Raw genomic sequence first — 21,577 nt, forward strand, 5'->3', positions numbered from 1 at the left:
AATTGAAAATTTTGCATTAATTGTCTAGAAACATTTTGTTTCATAGTACGATCCATTGCATGTACTCTCTGAAAATAACTTGTATGTTTAAAGTTTAAGGAGTTCGTCAAATAAATCCACATTAAGAAAAAAACGCTAATTTAAATATACTATTAGAAAGCGTTTCGACTATTAAGTTCACTTGATTTGAATCGGAATCTAAACGTACTTTTACTGAATAAATCAACAGATATATAATTATTTAAATTATTTAAATTTGTAAAAATTGTGAAAAATTTGTTAAATTTGTAAAAATTGTTGAAAAACGAGAATTATAATGACCTCCGAATGACGTCGTATAAGAAAACATTTTTTTTTAAAACTACTATTTAAAAATCTACTTATATTTGAAAACACATTTAAAGTTTTTTGACATATCAATGTTCCCAAACGTTGATGCATCTACCTGTATTTTTCTACCATGCAAAAATAACTACTTACACCTCTGACTATGACGCCGTTTACTCTTCATGACACCACTTTAAATTATTACGATTAATGTTTTACACTCCATCGAATTTCTTTACGTTTTTAAACAACATTCTTTTCTTGGTTTTTTCGTATCGTTTGGAGCGCTGTTAGTTTGCTGACAAACTTGTCTTCTTTCGTAAGTTTGCTTGTTTCCAGGGAGTTTTTCGTAAAAAAAGCATTTGCCAGAAAAGGAAGAATAATTTTTGATAAATGAAAACATAGTCAAACAAGTGCATATTACATTTCATTGAATTAAATTGCCAATTTTATAATTTAAACTTGATATAAATTCTTCTTTAAAAGTAATTTCTGCAGCAATCTGTATTGTAAACACGTCATTACATGAGTACAATGTCATGAACAGCTGATGGTGTGTACCCTGCTTAATCGAGAGCATGCCGTGTGAACATCCCGCAATGTCTCCTCTCCATCGATTACATTGTCATTTTTATTTTCGTGTGGTTTAAGTTTTTAGTTTTTAATGCGAATAATATTACGGAAAACTAACAAAAAGTTATAAAAATTGTAAAAAAATATTAAATCTCAAAGCTTAGCTTCATGGTGAAATGGAAAAAGGCTGGAATATTTAAACGGAACGTGTCCAAACAAGAAAAAATCTAAAGTGAAAATTTTGTCTGCCACCACCAACAAGAAGAAAAAATAAACGGCGCCATTTTAAAGAAAAGAAAAAACAAAGCAAAGCAGGCAAATGCATTAAGAAAAAACAAAAGAATGTGTTTAAAATAAAAGAAAATATAAAAGGCAGAGAGTGCACGATAAAGAAGAAGAAGAAACAAAAAACAGATCAAACAAAAGTGAAGTGTTGTAAATTCGGTTTTGTGTTTTTATTTCTTTAATTATTTTAATTTTTTTGTGGACTGTGAGAAAATTTTCACTTCTATTTGTTCACAAAAAAGGAAAAGAAAAAAATTCAAAGCAGCAGTTGCAACAATCGAGTATAGATGAATGTGTCCACAACAACAACAACAACAAGAGCAGCAGCAGAGCAGATACATGAAACTTAAATTGTGTAAGTGAATGCTGGCTGCATACACAACATTTTTTCACTGATTCTTTAACTTTCATCATTAAATTTAAGGTGAAACTGGTGGCCAAATGAGTTTTAAGGTTTGATAACCAACCAAAATTGGCTTGGAGAATTGGATTTTAATACGTACAAAGCAAATGTAGAAGAGAAGTGGAAGTGTGTATTTTGTGGATTACGAATGAAATGGCCCTGAGATTTGATGTCATATCATACATGGGCCTCTTAAAGCAGTGACCTAATTTAAAACAAAATTGTCCACGAAGAACAAAAAAAAAGTCGTCTATGTACCTGAGAAAGAAGAAGAGCTTTAGACAAACATTAGGCTAGGCGTACATTTGTAGCCTCCAGTGGTGGCATGTAGTGCAATTTTTGTAGTCCTTCCCATTTCCCCTTCTTTTTGTGGTGGTGTTGTGAAAACATCTGCCTCTATTCCCGTTACTGCTATTGTTGATGTTATGTCCTTTTTTTCTGCTAGGGATTTGGAGGAAATTCTTGTTTTGTTTGTTTGCCTTGTATCAGCCATTCTTCTTCGTTGCCGTGTTGTGCCGCCACTTTCGTTCGAGTTTCTTTAACAGGCAGACTGTTTGGTTGGATGACTGGCTGGTTGGCTTGTTGTTTATGTGGTTGGTTTTTTAATTGATATGATCGCGCGTTTTTTGCATTTCTTTTCTTTTTGTTTCTTCCTTTCATTTGTAATTTGCATTTATTGTGTGTCAATCACACTTTCGAAATTTATATGTATGTCTCTCGCCCCTTAAAGGGGGTAAATAATGAAACACGCACACACAAAGTACGGTGAACAAGACTCGCACGTATTGTATTTTTTGGTTCTTAATATTGTGGTTGAGTTTTCGAGGCACTTTAAAATAATAATTTTCAAAAAGTTAAGAAACTATGTTAAGTAAACGGAGGAATGGGGTGGAATTTGTAGTGCATTTACAGGTGTGGAAACGAGTTTTCTAATGGAATATCGAAAGGATGACAGCAAGACGGAAGAAACAACGTATAAATGTCTTTCGAATTGCATAAGAGCAATATATGGTCCTTGAAATCGCCCTATATGTGTATCCTTTCACATACAGGGTGCTGACTCCACCAATGAAATTAAAAACCTAAGAAGAAATTAAAACTCATCAATACCATAGACTACTTAAGACTCTCGGGGTTGCTGGCCTTGCACCGGGAATTAAGAACTTTCACCTATGGATTTATCCGAACATCGCCTAGGCAAAAAAAAAATCGTCTTTTTTAAGAAAAGATTTTAATGGTGGTCTTCCTTCCACAAAAAAATTTAAAATTTCTGCCTATGGATAAATGTCAATATTAGCATCAAAACCTAATTTTTATACCCTACACCACATAGTGATAAGGGTATTATGTTTTTGTGCATTTGTTTGTAACATGAAGAAGGAAGCAAGATAGACCCATAGTTACTTTTGAGGATCCTCATAAAATCACTTTCTGAGTCGATTTATGCATGTCAGTCCGTCCGTCTGTCCATGTATTTTTGTGCAGGTCGCATTTATTATCCGCATGAGATGAAATTTTGCAAACAATATGTGTTTGGCCCAAGGACAAACCCTATTGAAATTTCATGATAATAGGATCCGATTTAGATATAGCTCCCATATATATCTTCAAACGATTTTAGGTTAATTGTGCACTAAATTGCCAATATAAATCCAAATGGCCTGAATTTTGGTACATCATCACCGAATTCAGTCTAGAAGCTAGTACATCAAATTTGGAGAAAATCAGTTCTATAGCTATAGTTCCCATATATAAGTTTTATACGATTTGGGTTTTAGAGCGTAATATGCATTCCACAACAATGATCTTTGGTACCAGATATTAGATACAGCTCTGAAATAAGTGTAGCAAATTTTGTCAAGATCAGTTCAGATTTGGATATAGCTCCCATATATATCAACCGATTTTTGGTTAATTTTGCACCAAATAGTCAATATCCGTTCAAATGACCCGAATTTTGACATATCCCACCGAATTCCGTCTAAAAGCAAATACATCAAATATATATGTTTCATTTGATTTGGGGTTTAAGTCCCCCAGATGCGTAATATACACTCCCCAAGAATGATATTTTGTACCGGAAATCAGATACTGCTCGAAAATACCTCTGTCGAATTTTATCGAGATCAGTTCAGATTAGGGTATATCTCCCCTATATAAAGCTTTATCCGATATCATGTTTATTGAGCACCAAACGGCTAATATCAGCCCAAATGGACTGAATTTTGGCAATTACGACTGAATTCATCCTAGAAACCGGTACTTCAGATATAGCGACTTGGTATTTTAGTCCATCAAATTCGTAATATGCATTTCACAACAATGATCTTTGGTACCTCTGCCAAATTTTATCAAAATCGGTTCCGATTTGGATGTAGCCCCCATATATATCTTCAACCGATTTCCGGTTAATTGTGCACCAAACATCCGTCCGAATTCAGTCTAGAAGCAAGTACATCAAATTTTGTGGAAATCGGTTCAGATATAGCTGTAGCTCCCATATATATTATCCTATATATTGTGAATAATGAATTTTTGTTGAAAAATGTAATACCTTCGAAATCTGGACATATTGGCGCCACATATGGTAATATTTTTAAAAAACCCTGAAATCACAACCCAAATGGCGCAACATAGGTTAATATTTTTGAGGTGATCCGTGTAGATAACTTAACATAACCTAAGACTAAAAAATTGTTAACTCCTTGCCTATGCATGCTGGTGTTGGATTCGGAAGTTTCACCTTAAACTACAATGGGGGGTTTGATTCTTTTGGTACTTGCCAGAAAATTAAATATTGAATGCATGGCTGTAGTGGCTATCTACACTCTACTCAAAGTTCGACGCTACATTGATCTTATTCGGAATAAAAAAAAGAGTAAAGAAAAGAATGCAGAAAAAGGTATAGCGATAGCCGGGCTTTCAATAATGTGTAGCTGGAGTAGATCCACAATGAGCTATATGCCTCTGGTATTTCCTCTATTCTCATTAAATAGATTGATAGAATGCTAAAAAACAAGATAAAGCTTAGTAGAAAGTTGCATTAGGAAAACTGTCAGCAGAGGTACACCACAGAGAGGTGTTCCCTCACCCCTGCTTTGGCTCCTGATGTTCAATGAAATATTTGTGAGTTTTGACCAACTTCGAAAAAAGACAGCCGCATATGTTGATGATTTTTTGTGGGTTGGGTACCAGAAGGGATTCGCAGATATATATTAGCAAAATATTTGGAGGTGTGAAATTTTAATAGAGTTGGATGCTTATTTCGCTTTCATGGAGCGTTTTGTATTTCAAAATATTGAACCCTTTGTGGGGGAGATACCAGAAAGAATGATCCGATCTCTATAATTTTAAAACTGATTTTGTGTTTATGGAAAGAGTTAATGGAATCGGATGCTAATTTCGCGTCTTATGAATATTCAAAATTTTGATCCTTTGTGGGGGAGGTACCAGAATTAGTGATCCGATATATTCCATCTTCACATCACAACTTGGACTAATAACAATATTGTGATGAATGTAATTTGAAGAGAACCGGATGCTTATTCGGATCTAATGATCGTTTTTGTTATTCAAAACGTTGACCACTTGTGGGGGAGGTACCAGAAGGAATGGTCTGATATCTATTATTTTTATAACAGATCTTGTGTTGATGGAAATATTGAGATATGCCAAGTCTAAATGGAATCTGTTGTTAATTTCGTGTTTTAAGAGCTTTATTAACATTCAACATTTTTACACTTTGTGGGGAAGGTATTAGAAGGAGTGGACCCATATATTCCATCTTCATGCCAGACCTTGGGTTAATTAAAATATTGTGATGTGTGTAATTTAAAGGTAAACACGGTTGTCTTTTTCGGATTTTGTGATCGTTTTGGTTATTCAAATCATTGACAACGATCACAAAATCCGAAAAAGGCAACCGTGTCTTCACACCAGACCTTGGGTTAATACAAATATTGTGATGTGTGTAATTTGAAGACAATCGAACTCTCACCTCACATTTTATATGAGTTATAGTTATTCAAAATTGTGTCATTTTGTGGGGAAGGTACTTGATGGAGTGGACCGATATTGTCCATTTTCGTACCTGACCTAGCACTTATGCAAATATTAGGATTCGCAAAGTGGGAGCAAAATCGGATTATCCTTTTTCTTTCTGTGCGGTTAAATATTTTCTTTGAAAATGTTGACATTTTGTGGGGGAGCTACCAGAAGGAGTGGACCGATGTTGCCAATCTCCGAACTCGATCTAAGTTTGACAATAATATTACGATGTACCAAGTTTAGATCAAATCGCATACTCCCTATAAGAGTTATCGTACCCAACTGCCAGACAGGCGGGCGGACGGACATCGCTAGATCGACTCCAAATGTCATAAAACGCATTTGGTCCAAAAAAACCTAGGGTCTAAAATCGTTATTTCGATGAGGCACGTTTTGGCCGCATCAAATGATACCCTCTCCAGCCATATAGCTAAAAAAAGTAAAAGTTGACGAAATTGGTGTCTATCGATACGAATTAGCAACTATTTTGATTTCGTCGCTAACTTACCGACAATTTTCTCAAAAATTGAGTTAGAGAATCCCACTATTGTTCCATGAAGCGCGACCACTCGTTCTTAAACATTGCTCAACATATGTGTCTTTAATTTTGCTACGCACAGAATCTCAATATTCCACGAATTGTATTAAAGTAAAAAGCGAAAGGGTAGGACTTTTCACTTTGAAATCAAAATTTTTATGCCTGTCAAAAGTATTATTTTCTATGGTATCAATGAAAGTGCGAAAAGGAACTTTAGAGCAATCTTTTATAGGAAGATTTTCATATATTTATGATATCAAGAGCATAGTCGGCCGAAATGTTTTTTTTTAATATCTCTGGTTTAGAAGAGATTCTTTATAAATAAACCACCAAAAGGATTTTCAAACACACAGGCAATTCTACATATTATTTTACTAATCTCTCTCATTTTTTAACATTTCTTTGCAGGAACAAGTTTTCCAATAAATAATGAGCACATCGAATGATGCAAAAACAAGGAATGTTTCGGATTTGCAGCATCAGCAACGTAAAGAACAAACTACACACGAAAACAAGGTATTGTTTCTCTTTGTCGTTGAAAAACATTTAAATATACAATTTTGACTTCTTTTGTTTTAGAATGAACATGAAAGCTCACAAAAAGATAATAAACATAAAAAAAGACATGAAAAGAAGAAAATCACAAACAGCACAGCAACAGCAGCATCAACGTCTTCGAGCTCAGCGGCGACATCGAATAGCAGGAGCAGCAGCAGCAGTAAACACAGCATTAGTAACAGTAACAGCAGCAACAGCAGTCATACCAGCACCAGTAACAGCAGTACCACCAGTAGCAACAGTAGTAACAACAATAGCAACAGCAGCCATCTCCATATTTCCAATATTGCATTAGCCACGCAATTCAGTATACAACGTACCGATTCGGATGGTTGTTTGCGTATGAAAATATCAGCGATAAGACCTTCTACAACAGCAACAGGTGGGCAGAATAAAAAGGTAGCAACTGCAACGGCTGTGGCTGCACCAAAAGACCAAGGAGAAGCAAAACTAGTAAATATCAGCCATAGCTTAGAATCAATTAAATTGAAAATTTCTCCACCACCACCGCCGTCAACGTCAGCCAATAAACAAACAACATCATCATCATCATCATCCGGTGTTGGAGAGAGTAAACGAAATAAGTCTGAAGAAAAAATGAAAACATTGCTATCAACACCACCAACAGCATCGACATCATCCACGACGACTACTACGACGATGATGACAACAACACCAATGTCTGTCATTGTGAGTCCATGTGCCGTTAGAGAGAAGAATGATTTATCATTGGCATCACTGATTCCATCACTGACAAAAACCACAATGGCTGGTGGTGGGGCGGAGAGTGATATTACCGATTCTGGTTGCTCAGAGGCTACTAATACAACAATTGCAACCACTGGTCCCGAGAAACCCTCCAAGAGAAAAGTAAAACGAAAAAAAGCTTTGCTGAAGGGCGCCCTCGAAGCCAAGCGTACCCTAAAGACATTGAAAACCCTCATTAATTCTCAGCAAAACAATGCATTTTCAACGGATTCAGAAGATGATGAACCTTTATCGAATAAATTGCTGCCAAACGTGGCAGCGGCAGCTGCAGCAGCAACAACAACACAAAGGGCTCCACGTTTGCTACTAACCGCAGTGGGTGTTAAACACAATTCAAATAATATGCTGGGCAGTCAATTGTTAGCTGGATTAACCTTGAATTCTTCCACTACCGGTGGTGGGGGAGTTGGTGGAGGTAGTGATCACATTGGTCTATCCAGCAGCGATAACGATTTACCCAATATAAGGGCAGCTGTTGAAAGAGTGGTAGGTGATTCGGATGATGACGACGATGACGATGTAATGTTATCCCATTATCCCAAGGCCAAAACGAAATATCAATCAACATTACTGCAAGATTTCAATGAAAAGACTCAAATGTTGGGTCAAAATTCCAAATCATCCGAAAGCGAACCCCCCAAAATATCACAAGTGATGGCCCAGCATGAAATACTGGCCCACATCAACAGTAATTCTCAGTCGGAGAGTGTGGCCTCGTCGTCGGCAAGTGTGGTGAACAAAAAACGTAGAGGTAGACCCAAAAAACCCGATAAACCACCACCACCGCTTCGAGATGTGACACAAAATTCAATGTCATCCTCATCACCGCTTCACAATATGCTGCCACACAAAGTGGCGAATATAAATGAATCGGCTGACTCGGGGGTCATATCCACCACAAGTATATCGACGCAAAGTACATCACCACATCCCTGCACAACACTGGCTTCATCGGCATCTGGTAATGATGCCACTTCCTCCCCACATTCTCCCAATAAAACTGTTAATAATACGCCCGAAAAGCAGCACCAGCAGCTCAATGAGACTGCATCCTCTTCAAGTACAAGCAAACCTAAAATTGATATTGCCCTGCTGGACAAACGTATGTATGCCACCGAAAGAGTCCTTTATCCTCCGCCCAGAAATAAGCGTAGACAATCAATGAGTGCTGCACTGGGGGGAGGGGGAGGTGCAACTAGCGAAAAATGTCGCAACAATGCGCCGGCAAACAATTCCCATCAATTAACAGCCACAAAAGATGATTTGCAGCTAGACCCTGTGTGGCGAAAAATCGATGTAAATCGTAAATTTCGTCGTCCCAGTGTTTGCAGCACCACGGGTGGTGGCAACAGCGGGGGTGGCGGTGGTGGGGGTTATAAAAGCGATGGTGGTCTCACTGACACCGATCGTCGTAGTATACGGGATCGCTCCATTAAATCCACAGTTTGTAGTAAAATTTTGGCAGCCAAGAGTGGCTATGTCTCCGATTACGGTTCGTCATCGTTTCGTGTGACCTCGAAACATTCGAAACACTTCCATAATTCGGGTTACAAAAGTGATGCTAGCTGTAAAAGTCGATACAGCACCAAAAGTTGTGCCTCCCGCAAGTCACGAGCCAAATCGTGCGGTTATCGCAGCGATTGTAAAGAAAGTGTTTTGGGCACCTCATCGAAATCCTCGAAATTTCGTCGAAAACGACGCGCCTCCATTATGCCGAAATCAACAATGGGTTCGCTCAAAGACGAACAGGATATTTTACAGCTGGCCGGTTTATCTTTGGGTCAGAGCAGTGAGGAGTCCAATGAATATGTTTGTAAGCCATCATTGGAAAAATTACCCACCACCAGTGCCAGTAAAAAGTATGGGGAAATAAATCGTTATATAGCGACGGGGGAATATTTTGGTCGAGGATCATCAAGTAAATCTTTTGCCAGTCTGAGCAGCAGTAATCAGGCGAAAATATTTGATCTATCCTTGGATTTGCCCGGCACACCCACGCAAGCCAAAATTGCGTTACATCAGCGTAAAAATTCAACAACTTCCGAATTTGCCCATGATTTGTTAATGCAGTTGCCGGTGGCACAACATCCGGCCCGTAAGATAAAATCACGGCGCTCCTCGGTGGCCAGTTATTGCAGTTCATTTTATTCGGTGGGCACCACCAAAATTCGGAAACGACGACGAAAGAAACTTTTTCGTTTCCACAATTCTTCGTCAAGTAAAAATTCTGTTATCGATTCGAAATTACTAACGGAAATAGAAATACTCACCAATACATTTGCCTCACGATGTCGAATACAAACAACAACAACAACGGCAGCGGCGGGAATAAGTGACAAGGTTTCAGCGGCGAGTGGTGGTAATGTTTCGCTCAAGGAAAAACTTATGGCTGAGGCTAATAAACTAAAGCAAAGTTTTGCGGCTGCTGCGGCCGCGGCCCAGGCAGCATCAAGTTCTAACACGGCGTCATTGCCCTCCAACACGGTCAGTAAAAGAGGAGATGCGCGTGACAAGAAATCCCTTAAGAAACGAAAAATGTCCGAGAATCTTGACTTTGCCATGCTTTCGGCAAGGGCAGAAGGTAGCGCCGCCACCCCGTCGGGGACACCACACCAAGGAACATCCTCCTCCTCCAAGAGACGACACAAAAAGGCAAGCAGTTCTAGTCCCGACGATCACAAACTGCCACTGAAAAAGCGTCATTATCTGCTAACGCCGGGAGAAAAATCCAGTGAAGTTGCTGTGGCAGTGGCGGCAAAATTATTTGCCAATAACTCGGAGGCATGGGCGGCAGCTGCAGCGGCAGCCAAAACCACCGCAAATACAAAATCTCAACAGCAATTCAATGCCCGGACAGCAAAAGCGAATTTGACACCAAAGAAGCGACATCTACTGCAACAACACCAGGGTCACCATCATCATCATCATCACGCCCCCCATTCGATAAGTGAAGACTCGAGTAGCAATAAAACTGGTAGCACACTATCACCCCTACGCGTGGCTGTGGGTGACTCCATCAGCGGTGGCAAACTACTGGACATAAGTCCCCAGTCCTTAAATAGCCTCAAACAAGTCACCGAAGCTGTTAACAAAAAAAGGTCCCGCCTGGAGGGCTTGGTATCACGCATAGCTACCACCAACCATCAGGGCGATGAAGTGGGTGCTGGAAAAAATAAATCTCAATTATCATCTACTCTGCAAATTGAATCGGAATCATCTTCCTGTCCACCGCCGGGCGTATTTGAACCTTCCGTTGAGTTAGAGATTCAAATTCCTCCCATGGCCAAGTTAAGCGATTCAGCAACGGGTATTATTACCAAATCGGAAATTGAGTCGCCTCTGCTTATGGACATAAATAAGAGCTATGAGGTTGTGCCACCCAAAAGCAATGGTCAACGCGGGGTTGTGGAATCATTGCTTAACAAAACCGGCGGCAATTTGATATTGAAAAGAAAACGTAAGAAAATAAACCGCACTGGATTTCCAACGGTAAGGCGCAAAAAACGTAAGGTCCAGGAAAATCTAGGCTTGGATGATGTTACTGCTGATAATGAGGAGGGGGATCATCGACTGGACTCCTCTCCCGCCAAAGTTTCACCAACCGTAGGTTCTTTAACTAACCACCCGGCCAAAAAGTGTGATCGTGTACCCCAGGAAGGTGAGACATCACAAACATTTATGGAACGTAACAATCGTACGCCACGGCTGTCGGTGGTGGCTCTCGAAAGACTACAGGAATCTCCACAAACAAATAGGGAAAAAACGGAAAGAGCTGAAGCGACCAAGGATCAAAATGCCAAGACTGAACAGCCAACTACACCCAAGTCAAGGCATGGAAGGCGTGAGGTGAAAAGGAAACTAGATAAACAAGAAAAGGTGGTGGTGGATGTCAGTTCCACTGTGGTTCAAAAGTTGTCCAAATCCCTGCCAGCAAAAACGCTTGACGATGATGATGATAAACCGTTGGCCTCAAGAGCCCGAAGACGCTCTAAACCCCTTAAAGAAACAAAGGCAAGTAATAAGGAAGCCACTGGAGACATTACAACAACTAAACGCAAAGCACCTTCGGCCATATCAAAAACGGTAAAATCTCTATTAGATGCCAATATCAAATTACCGGCTGGCATCGATCCCAGCTCCTTGATGAGTTGTAAAATCAAACTGAAGCGTCGTAACTCCATACACCCCCTTGCCATAACAGCAAAATGCCAGACTGTTGCCCCAAGACCGTCTCTGCCCATAGAAATCGAACCAACCCTGGAGGAAATAGAACTAGCAGCAGCAGCCAAAGATTGCAATCTGAACTATGAGGAACATGATGTTTTACCTTTGCATGAAAATCTCCACTATGTGAGTACTGAAGGAGCCGAACAAAGTGATACCAGCGAGGAGAAAATATCAACGTACTCATCGTCGTCTTCCAAAAAATCGAAGCTGGGCAAGAAAACCTATTTGGTTGCGGGATTATTTTCGGATTATTTCAAAGTTACTCCGGTAGCGGGCAGTAATGGGAATAACAGTGGCAACAAGAAGGGTGCCAATAAGAAAGACGGCAGTGGAGATAAAAAGACCGATGGAGATAACAAACATTTGGGGGCTGGCGATAAGATTGCAGAAGCAAAAGATGCCAAGGAAGTCATTGAAACGATGGCAGTAACGCCTACTTTGCCTCCACCACCCTATTGTGAACGGTATTTTCGACGTACCCAATATGATTTTGAATTACCCTATGATATATGGTGGGCCTATACCAATTCCAAACTGCCGTCGCGCATCACCGTGGCCTCATGGAATTTCCGGAAAATACGCACCAACATCTATGCCGAAAATGTAAAACCACCACCGATTGCAGCCTACGACCATCCCATGTGTAATTGTAAACCCGACATGGGATGTGGTGATAACTGTCTAAATCGCATGGTCTACACCGAATGTTCGCCCTCGAATTGTCCCACGCGCGAAAAGTGTCGCAATCAGAAGATACAAAAACATGAAATTGCACCGGGTGTGGAGCGTTTTATGACCGAAAACAAGGGATGGGGTGTACGCACTAAACTGCCCATACCCAAGGGCACTTACATCCTGGAATACGTTGGTGAGGTGGTTACCGAGAGAGAATTTAAAGATCGCATGGCCAGTATTTATCTCAACGACACCCATCACTATTGCCTGCATCTGGATGGTGGTCTGGTCATTGATGGCCATCGCATGGGTAGCGATTGTCGTTTTGTCAATCATTCGTGTGAGCCAAATTGTGAAATTCAAAAGTGGTCTGTCAACGGGCTGTCACGTATGGCCCTCTTTGCCAAGCGACCGATACAGGAGGGCGAGGAGTTGACATACGATTATAATTTTTCGCTCTTCAATCCATCGGAAGGTCAACCGTGTCGTTGCAATACGCCCAATTGTCGCGGGGTGATTGGTGGCAAGTCACAGCGCATTAAACCGTTGCCCGTGGAGGCGAAGGTAAGTGTGATCCGCAAAAGGTTTTTGGGGGAAATTTAAGGGGCGGTCTGAAATTAAGGATAAGGAGACCAAAACTTAAACAAGGAAAGAGTTATAAGAAAATTGCTATAGAAAGTCGTTTAGAAATAGGTGAAGAATCGAACGAGTACTAGTGTTTGGGAATACGGGACGGGGCCACGATTGCAATGTCTTAGAATATTCGTTCGAAACCCCACGATGAACTTGATTTTTTTAAATCGATTTATGAAACAAGCCTGAAGTATGTCATGGGCTGAAGGAACAAACTTCAGGTTTAACAATGAAATTAGCTGAAGATAGATTTTCATAACCTATGGGCTCTTCCCACAGTAGTTTGCTGTTCACACAAAAATTCTTCCAATTTTGGTGATTTTAAAAGCACTAATGCAATTTAATATTTTGAAGTCCTAATAGGTTAAACACATTTTCGCAAAAATGCATAGGTCCCGATTTTGGAATCGTATTTAGAATTTCCCAACCGTATTTTCCATTGCTGCGGTAGTTATAGCTTAATTTTTGCTCCAATTTCAGTCGCCTATGGTGTAGGATATAAAACGTTTAGCCACACCGAACTTATATATTTATTTTTTGAATTCTTCTAATGCCCAATTCTCTCTCTCTCTCTCCTTTGCAGACGCCCAGTGAAACACCGTCGAAGGGCGATGCCAAGGGCCGACAACGAAAACGTAAAGCCAAGAAGAATACCCAAAAACAAACGCCAAAAGATGCACCGACACCAACCCGAATGCATCCTCTGTCCGAGAGAGAGCGAAAATTTGTCAAACAATATTCAATATTTTTGATAAGGAACTTCGAAAAGATACGAGCAAAAACTATGCTACGTAAAGCGGCCGATAGAGCAGAAACACAAACACCCTCAACAACGCCGGCAACGAGTCCCAGCCCTTTAATGCCGGGCGCCATATCCCAAAGACGTCCCTCAACACCAGCATCATTGGCGGCCCAGATAACAGCCTTGTGCACAGCTCGAAATATTAAAACACGCGGTCTAACATTGGCCGTGCAGGATCCTGAACTCGAGAAAATGGCAAAAATGGCCAAGATCTTGCGGGACATTTGCACAAGTCTGGAGGCCGTGAAGAATCCCGAGAATAATCTCTCTCTGGTATCACTGACCTTATCAAATTCCACTTTGGCAGGGGCCAATAAAAAGAAAAAAGCCTCCCTGAAGAGTCAACAGAAAGCCGAGCTCCACGATTTCAAATCAATACAAAGTAATGTTGAGCAAGGTTTCTATAAACAGCCAAGTGAATTCAATATGGATATGGAAAAACTCTTCAAGGACACACGAATGTTGCTGGAAAAAAATGATGCGGCAAAGCTGCAGCTATTGGAAGCGCTGGAAAAATCCTTTGTGGAGGAAAAACAAAAACAATACTCAGCCTTATTGGAAATACTTGGTGATGAAGCATTGCTCAAAGATTTCCGAGAACCATTGGCAGCAACCCCAACTACTCCAGCACAGCAAGATGAGCAAAACAACACAACAACAACAGATCACAATCCCTCAATGCCTTGCTCCTCCTCCTCCTCCACGTCAAATGAGGACATAATACGTTGTATATGTGGCCTATTCAAGGACGAAGGTTTGATGATACAATGTGCCCGCTGCATGGTATGGCAACACACCGAATGCACCAAAGCCGATGTGAAAGCCGACAACTATCTCTGTGAACGTTGCGAACCACGTGAAGTGGACCGAGAAATACCCTTGGATGATTTCACCGAAGAGGGCCATCGTTATTATCTCACCTTGATGCGTGGCAAGGACTTACAGGTGCGTCAGGGTGATGCTGTTTATGTTTTACGTGACATACCCGTCAAAGATGCGGGCGGTAATGTGGTGCCCACACAGAAGCATACCTACGAGACAATTGGCGGAATCGATTACAATGAATGCGATATTTTTCGCGTTGAACGTTTGTGGAAAGACGACAAGGGAGAACGTTTCATATTCGGTCATCATTTTCTACGTCCACACGAGACATTCCATGAGCCATCACGTAAATTCTATCCCAACGAAGTGGTTCGCGTTCCCCTCTACGAAGTTGTACCCATTAACTTGGTCATTGGCCGTTGTTGGGTTCTGGATCGTACGACATTTTGTAAGGGACGTCCGATCGAGTGCAACGATGAGACGCACTGTTTCATATGTGAGTTGCGGGTGGATAAGTCGGCGCGTTTCTTTTCCAAGGCGAAAACAAATCATCCGACTTGTACAAAAAGTTATGCATTTCGTAAATTCGATGAGAAGTTGCGAATATCGAAAACGTATGCGGTAAGTAAATAGGAAAATTTCGAGAAAAAAATATGATAACTTTACGGAAAGAAATGGGTGGTTTACCTACTTGGAAAACATATTCAATGCAGATTCACTTTTTGCAATAGTTCAATAGGAAAGTATTGATCCTCAATTGCCAACCAAAGTAGCTGTAATTTGTCATTTTGGAATCGTAGATGGTTATCCGCAACAGCTTCACTCACAAGGTGTGTTGTATTTTTGTTGATTCTGTTCTAGCTTCAAGGTTCCCGGGCTGGAAGCGATGGTACGAGACACAAAAAATTTATTCACATTTAAATGCTGGAGTGCTCTAACGATAGCCAACTGTGGGTCTCCAGCCAAATATAAAGAAATCACACTATCACGCTTGAATTCCATGACGAATAACTTTTTGTTTCTGGAAAATTCTCAACAAAATGCTTTTGTGCGCTTGTAAACAATATAATGAGCTGTCACTGGAATAATTTTAACAGCTGTCGAACGAATGTCTTAGAAATGACAGCAGTCTGAAGTTAATTGCAGTTTTTTTCATCTCACCCACAACTGAACTCAACTCATTGGCATGATTCGTCTATGCTGGTTTCAGTAGCGGGATCATCCGGACCTGGCTACGAAAATGATGAGGGTGGGTAGTGACAGGTTCAGAACTTTTGTCAGGCTCTCAACTTTCGACGTGTTCAGTTGTTTTAACATTTTAACAATCAAAACTGGCTGATTGGAAGGGGATGGAATATCTTTTTTTATTTATATTCAATTAACACAGTTACCTAGCCCCTAGGGCCATGGACGGTTTCAAAAACTTATATACATAACTCCTCTAAAATTAAATATATATATATATGGCCAGTGATCTACGAACGGAGATAGATCTTCACTCATTTCCTTGACGGAATCCGACCTAAAGCTTATGGTAGGCCTAATTACGAACACTGTAACATAATGGCCATGACGTCGACGACACTGAATACTGCAGGCTCTGTCAGGACGAGGAGTAAACCGAGACGGTGGAGCACTTACTCTGCCACTGTTCCACTCTTTATGGAGTCAGACAGAGGCTAGTAGGTACGCAAATTCTATTCGACTTTACCTGTTTTTCGGAAACTGAGCCAGCAGTCATGCTTCAATTAGCCAGAAGATTTAAATGGCTAAAGACAACACGCTGATCACAACGTAGATATATATTGCACCCTCTTCGCTTCTTCCTCTATTTCTTCTAAACTTTTCTTCTGCTATATTTTCTTTTTACATTGGAATTCTTCTTCTCTAAAAAGGATGGACACAGTGGGCGAGTAGGTTTCCGAGTGGAGTGTTTAGGCAACCACGCACCCTTTAACCTAATATAATCTACTTTTCCAACAAATTTTAGGCATACCGGCATTTCTGGATTTTCAAGCCCAATTTCCAAAGAAATCAGCTAGAGTTTTGATATAGCCTCCAACATTTTAGGGATTTTGAGGTTGGCTAAACATGTTTTCATCTATTTATTGGAGGCCCTAAATTTTATCTGCTTTAATCATTAATAACTTATTTGCCATGTTGTATGCCCCTCCTTTGCAGCCACACGATGTTGATCCGGCTTTGTTAAAACCCCGTAAACAAAAGACTGACAGTGAATGTCCAAGCATAGCTTCGAGTTCACCAGCAGTAGCTGCTGAAAATAATGTTGTTGGTGGAGGTCATACAACAAAGCAGTTGGATACGAATAAAACACCACAAAGCTCAAACAAATCGAAACGGCAAAGTAGCAAGAGTCCAGCGACAGTTATTGCAACAACAACTATGACGATACGAACTGCCGCCTCACCAAAAATTGTAAGTTTAGAAATTTGTCTTATCCGTTCCTATTTATTTAATGCTAATTTTTTTTCTCTTCTTCTTGCAGACCCTCAAAGAGAAACGTTCGCATTTGGAAAATGTTTTGAAATCCCTCAAACTACGTCAAAAACTTACAAAACCAATGGCAAACAATAACGAAACACCATTAGATTTGTCCTATTTATTGTCAGGACGTGGAGCTCGCCAGCGAAAAACACCACTTGCAATACGAAAAGATTTTGTTTAATGCTGCTTCGTCCATGGAAGCATAAATGCTGCTGAAAGGAAAATTAAAAACAATAACAAACAAATTGTAAAATAAACACCCTTTTTTTGTAACATAAATTTGAGATTTATAATTAAGATAATCAAATCTATATACCTAACAAAACCACACACCCACATCCACACTAAAACGACACGCTTCTACTATCAATTTTACATAAATTATGTATGTATGTATTTTACAAATTAGACATTATAACACTTTTTTAGTATAGAAAGAAAGAGTTTCGAAATGATTGCAAAAATAAGAAACATTTACATTAGGGAACTACAAAATTGTACATTTTATTAGGTATTTCTTTTTTTTTTATTTATTGATCTTAGTCTAAGATTATATATATTAAGAATATGAGTCGTCTTCTTCTGTATACACACTGCACGTGATCAAGAATCAAATCGAAAAGAAACCCAACAAATCATCCTTTTATGATGTTTAATTTGGTATTTTTTTATTCTCAGAACAAATATCATTTCCCAGTTTTAGTCTAATTTTCAGCATCGAAAAAAAACATTGGTTTTCTCTCCAAATTGTTGGCTATGTAAAAAAAAAAAAACAACTCAAATGCCCAACCCTTTTATTTTTATACCCTCCACCATTTGTCATTCCCTTTGTAACATCTCGAAATATACATTTTAGACCCCATAAAGTATATATATATATTCTTGATCAGCATAAATTTCTATGTCGATTTAGCGATGTCCGTCCGTCTATCCATCTGTCCGTCTGTGGAAATCACTCTAGCTTCCAAACGAATTGTTAAAGTAGATTGATAAAAATTTTCTCAAATGTATATTATGCAAACCATGTTGGGATAAACGCTGATTGGATTGTTATTGATTTCACTAGTGGCCAACCAGTTTGGAAAATAAATTCATTGGAGTGGAGTAATCTGGCAAATCATTTTGAAAAATAAACTTATTGGACTTGAGGTCACTTTCTACGAATTTACCTTAATTTGGAGTACAACCTGGCTTTTTGTATCCAGAGGATCGCCAATGCTCTCTACAACATAGGAGAGCTCGCTTGACAGTCCAAAAAATGTATATTATTTCTGCAGGACTTTTGGTATTGAAAATTTGCCATGTGGGTCCGCGTTTTGGTATAGCCCCCATATAACGGTACTCTCCGATATTCGGTATTTTAATGATTTTAGCGACATTATTCATCCGAATTGATTCAAATTTGGTATTTAAAGTTCGTAATGGATACTACAGCCTAAGATAGAAAATTGCCTGTGCAGGTCCACGTCTTCGTATAGCCTCCGTATAACGTTACCTCCCGATATTCGGTATTTTGATGATTTTAGCGACATTATTCGTCCGAATTGATTCAAATTTGGTGATTTGAAGTTCGTAATGGATACTACAGCCTGAGACAGAAAATTGTCTGTACAGGTCCACGTCTTCGTATAGCCTCCGTATAACGTTACATTATTCGACGATTTTTTTTTTCAAGAGACAGAAAATTGTCTGTACAGGTCCACGTCTTCGTATAGCCTCCGTATAACGTTACATTATTCGACGATTTTTTTTCAAGTTTCGCATTTGAATATTGTAATGGCTTATGACAAAAATTACCTATGCAGGTCCATGTCGTCGTATAGACCCTAATATAACAGTTACATTTAGTATTTTTAAGATTTTAACAGAATTTCCAACGGATTTTATTGTTTTTGAGAATTGTCAAATTCGTTCCAAATGGTGGAGGTTATTTAAAGTTCGGCCCGGCCGAACTTACAGCTTTTTTACTTGTTTCTTCTTCTGAAAAAAGATTATTGTTTTTAAAATGCCTTGTTTTTTTTTTCAAATTTTACAATATTTTATACGATTTTTATACGCACTCACATGATCATGATGATGACTACATAATAATTATTATATGATTTATTGACTTTATATGGAAGATATACCTATATCGGTGGACTTTGTTTTAAACAAAATTTATTAACAATAATTGTGCTTATTATTTATTTAATATTTCTCTTATATACATACACATAATATGTATATTGTTTTTTTTATATTTAGTTTTTAAATTTAACAAAAGAAAAATCAAAGGGTTAGTATTCGAAACTAACTTGAAAAAATTATAGGAAATTTTGTTTGTAATTTATTTGCCCGTACAACTTCAACACACCCACACCCAATTATCATGAATTTATTATATTTATAACAACTCTTGTTTAACATTTAATGCTGTAATATATTGAACATACTTCTCCAACCCCTTTCCACAATTTTAGGTATTATTACTTTGCTCTTTATTGAACTAATGTTGTGTTATTGCTGTTTATTATAATTTTTTTTTTTTTTTGAATTTAGCTGTTTTTTTTTTCTTTTTATTCTGAACCTATTTTTTTTTTTTTTGAATATAGTTTTATTTTTTTATACACCATAGTTTTTCTACTTAGTTATTTTTAAGTAGCACATTTTTTCTCCAATAATAATAATAATAATAAAATTCTGCAAAACATGGTTTAATGCATATTCATTGTTATTTCTTTTTTACTAAACAAAATTTTATCTAATATTGTTTTTTTATATTATTATTATTACCATTTTTCAATAAAACTGAAATATACATATATATTTTTTACAAAACAAAAAAAAAACCGAATTCAGCTTTAGTTTTCTTTTCAACTTACCCTGGCATAATCATCAATACTAGGTTAGGTTAAAGGATGCGATGATGATATGTTTAAAACACAACCACTTTACTCGGTGAGAAGAAGAAGTTCAATGGGAGAATAAGGGGAAATAAGAAAATATATCAGAAGGGAAAGTTTAAAGAAGGAAAGGAAGAAACGAAGAGGGTGAAAGTGTACTGAGTGAGTTGAAAAATCTGCAACAAATTTCAGACTGCTTGGCCTTGGAGGCTTTAGTATTAAGTTTGAATTAAATAAAGAAAGAAAGAAATGACTAAGCCACTCGTCCGATACCTGTTAAAATTATTCCAGTGACAGCTCATTATATTGTTTACAAGCGTACAAAAGCATTTTGGTGAGAATTTTCCACAAAAAAAAATCTATTCGTGATGGAATTTAAGCGTGATAGTGTGATTACTTTATATTTGGCTATAAAAAAAATGGCTCGTGAGCTGAACAATATTCCATTCGACAAATATAAAAAATGAGCTCAAGGTAAAGCCATTGAAATTCCAAAAAGTCGAAGAACTTAGACCGCAACAGAAAGAAAATATATTCAAAAGAGCTAAAGAGTTGCTCCGCTTGGTCGAAAGTGGTGAAAGTGAACTGCCGAATTTGGCTTTTTCCGATGAGAAAACTTTCGTTGTCCAGCAGTTTCTAAACAAACAATATGATCGTGTTTACTTGCCAAAGAGGTCAGCATACCGGCATAACAGCCGATGGTCGCTCTCCGCTCGTATTAATCGACCGTGGCATCAGAATAAATGCCGAATGTTATCGCGAAAATATTCTGGAGGGTTGTGTTAAAGCCTTGGGCACGCAAACATTTTTGCCGCAGACCTTGGACATTCAACAGGACGCACTCAGCTCGCGCCACCCTAGGATGGTTACAAAATGAGGTTCCTCGCTTCATTTCCAGCACACAATGGCCACCAAAATTTCCGGATACCAATCCGTTGGACTATTGTGTCTGGAGTATTTCGGAAAGCAAGGTTGGCACTAAAAAAATACCAAAGTGTCGATCACCTCAAGCAAGCGCTTCGTCGGGAATGGGCCGCAGAGCAACATTTGGGCAGCGTGTGACGATTTCATTGGACATAATTCGTGCCAAAGGTGACCAATTCGAGCAAATCTAAACTTATTCGAAAATTTGATGCTATTTCCAATATTTTTTGCTTCATTCAATAAAATTAAAAAAAATGTAAAAATTATGCCGTTTGACTTTGTTGCAGTTTTTTTATCTCACCCTTTATCCACGTTGTGATCAGCGTGTTGTCTTTAGCCATCTTCTGGCAAATTGAGGCATGACTGCTGGTTCGGTTTCAGAAAGAGGACAAGTCTGACTCGATAAAGTGTTGGTTAGTGTCAGAGAGACGATGGAGCACTTACTCGTCCTGACAGAGCCTGCAGTATTCGGATTTGCCTCCCCAACACCGCCCCCCCCCCCCCCCATTTTTAAGTCATGGTCCTTATGTTGCAGTGACCTGTAATTAGGCCCACCATAAGTTTTAGGTCAGATTTCGTCAAGGTGGCTTCACTGAGAGCTT

General features: G+C 38.8%; 1 protein-coding gene across 2 annotated transcripts; it reads left to right on the top strand.

Annotated features, from left to right (window-relative positions):
* Positions 1-754: 754 nt before the first annotated feature.
* Positions 755-19,870, top strand: LOC131805647 (histone-lysine N-methyltransferase ash1-like). 2 transcript variants are annotated; one of them, XR_009343740.1, is made up of 7 exons: positions 755-1,540; positions 6,582-6,689; positions 6,753-12,965; positions 13,618-15,282; positions 16,843-17,097; positions 17,168-18,780; positions 18,864-19,870. XR_009343740.1 is itself a non-coding variant. In XM_059129089.1 (6 exons), the coding sequence occupies exons 2-6, from the start codon at positions 6,603-6,605 to the stop codon at positions 17,345-17,347; spliced, it is 8,400 nt and encodes a 2,799-aa protein (XP_058985072.1). In that variant the 5' UTR covers positions 755-1,540; positions 6,582-6,602; the 3' UTR covers positions 17,348-19,870. The 2 variants fall into 2 exon arrangements, 1 of the variants encoding a protein (XP_058985072.1); XM_059129089.1 differs by having other exon boundaries at positions 17,168-19,870.
* Positions 19,871-21,577: the final 1,707 nt, after the last annotated feature.

The sequence above is a fragment of the Musca domestica genome, unplaced genomic scaffold (assembly GCF_030504385.1).
Source record: "Musca domestica strain aabys unplaced genomic scaffold, Musca_domestica.polishedcontigs.V.1.1 6, whole genome shotgun sequence".
NCBI classification, from domain to species: Eukaryota; Metazoa; Arthropoda; class Insecta; order Diptera; family Muscidae; genus Musca; species Musca domestica.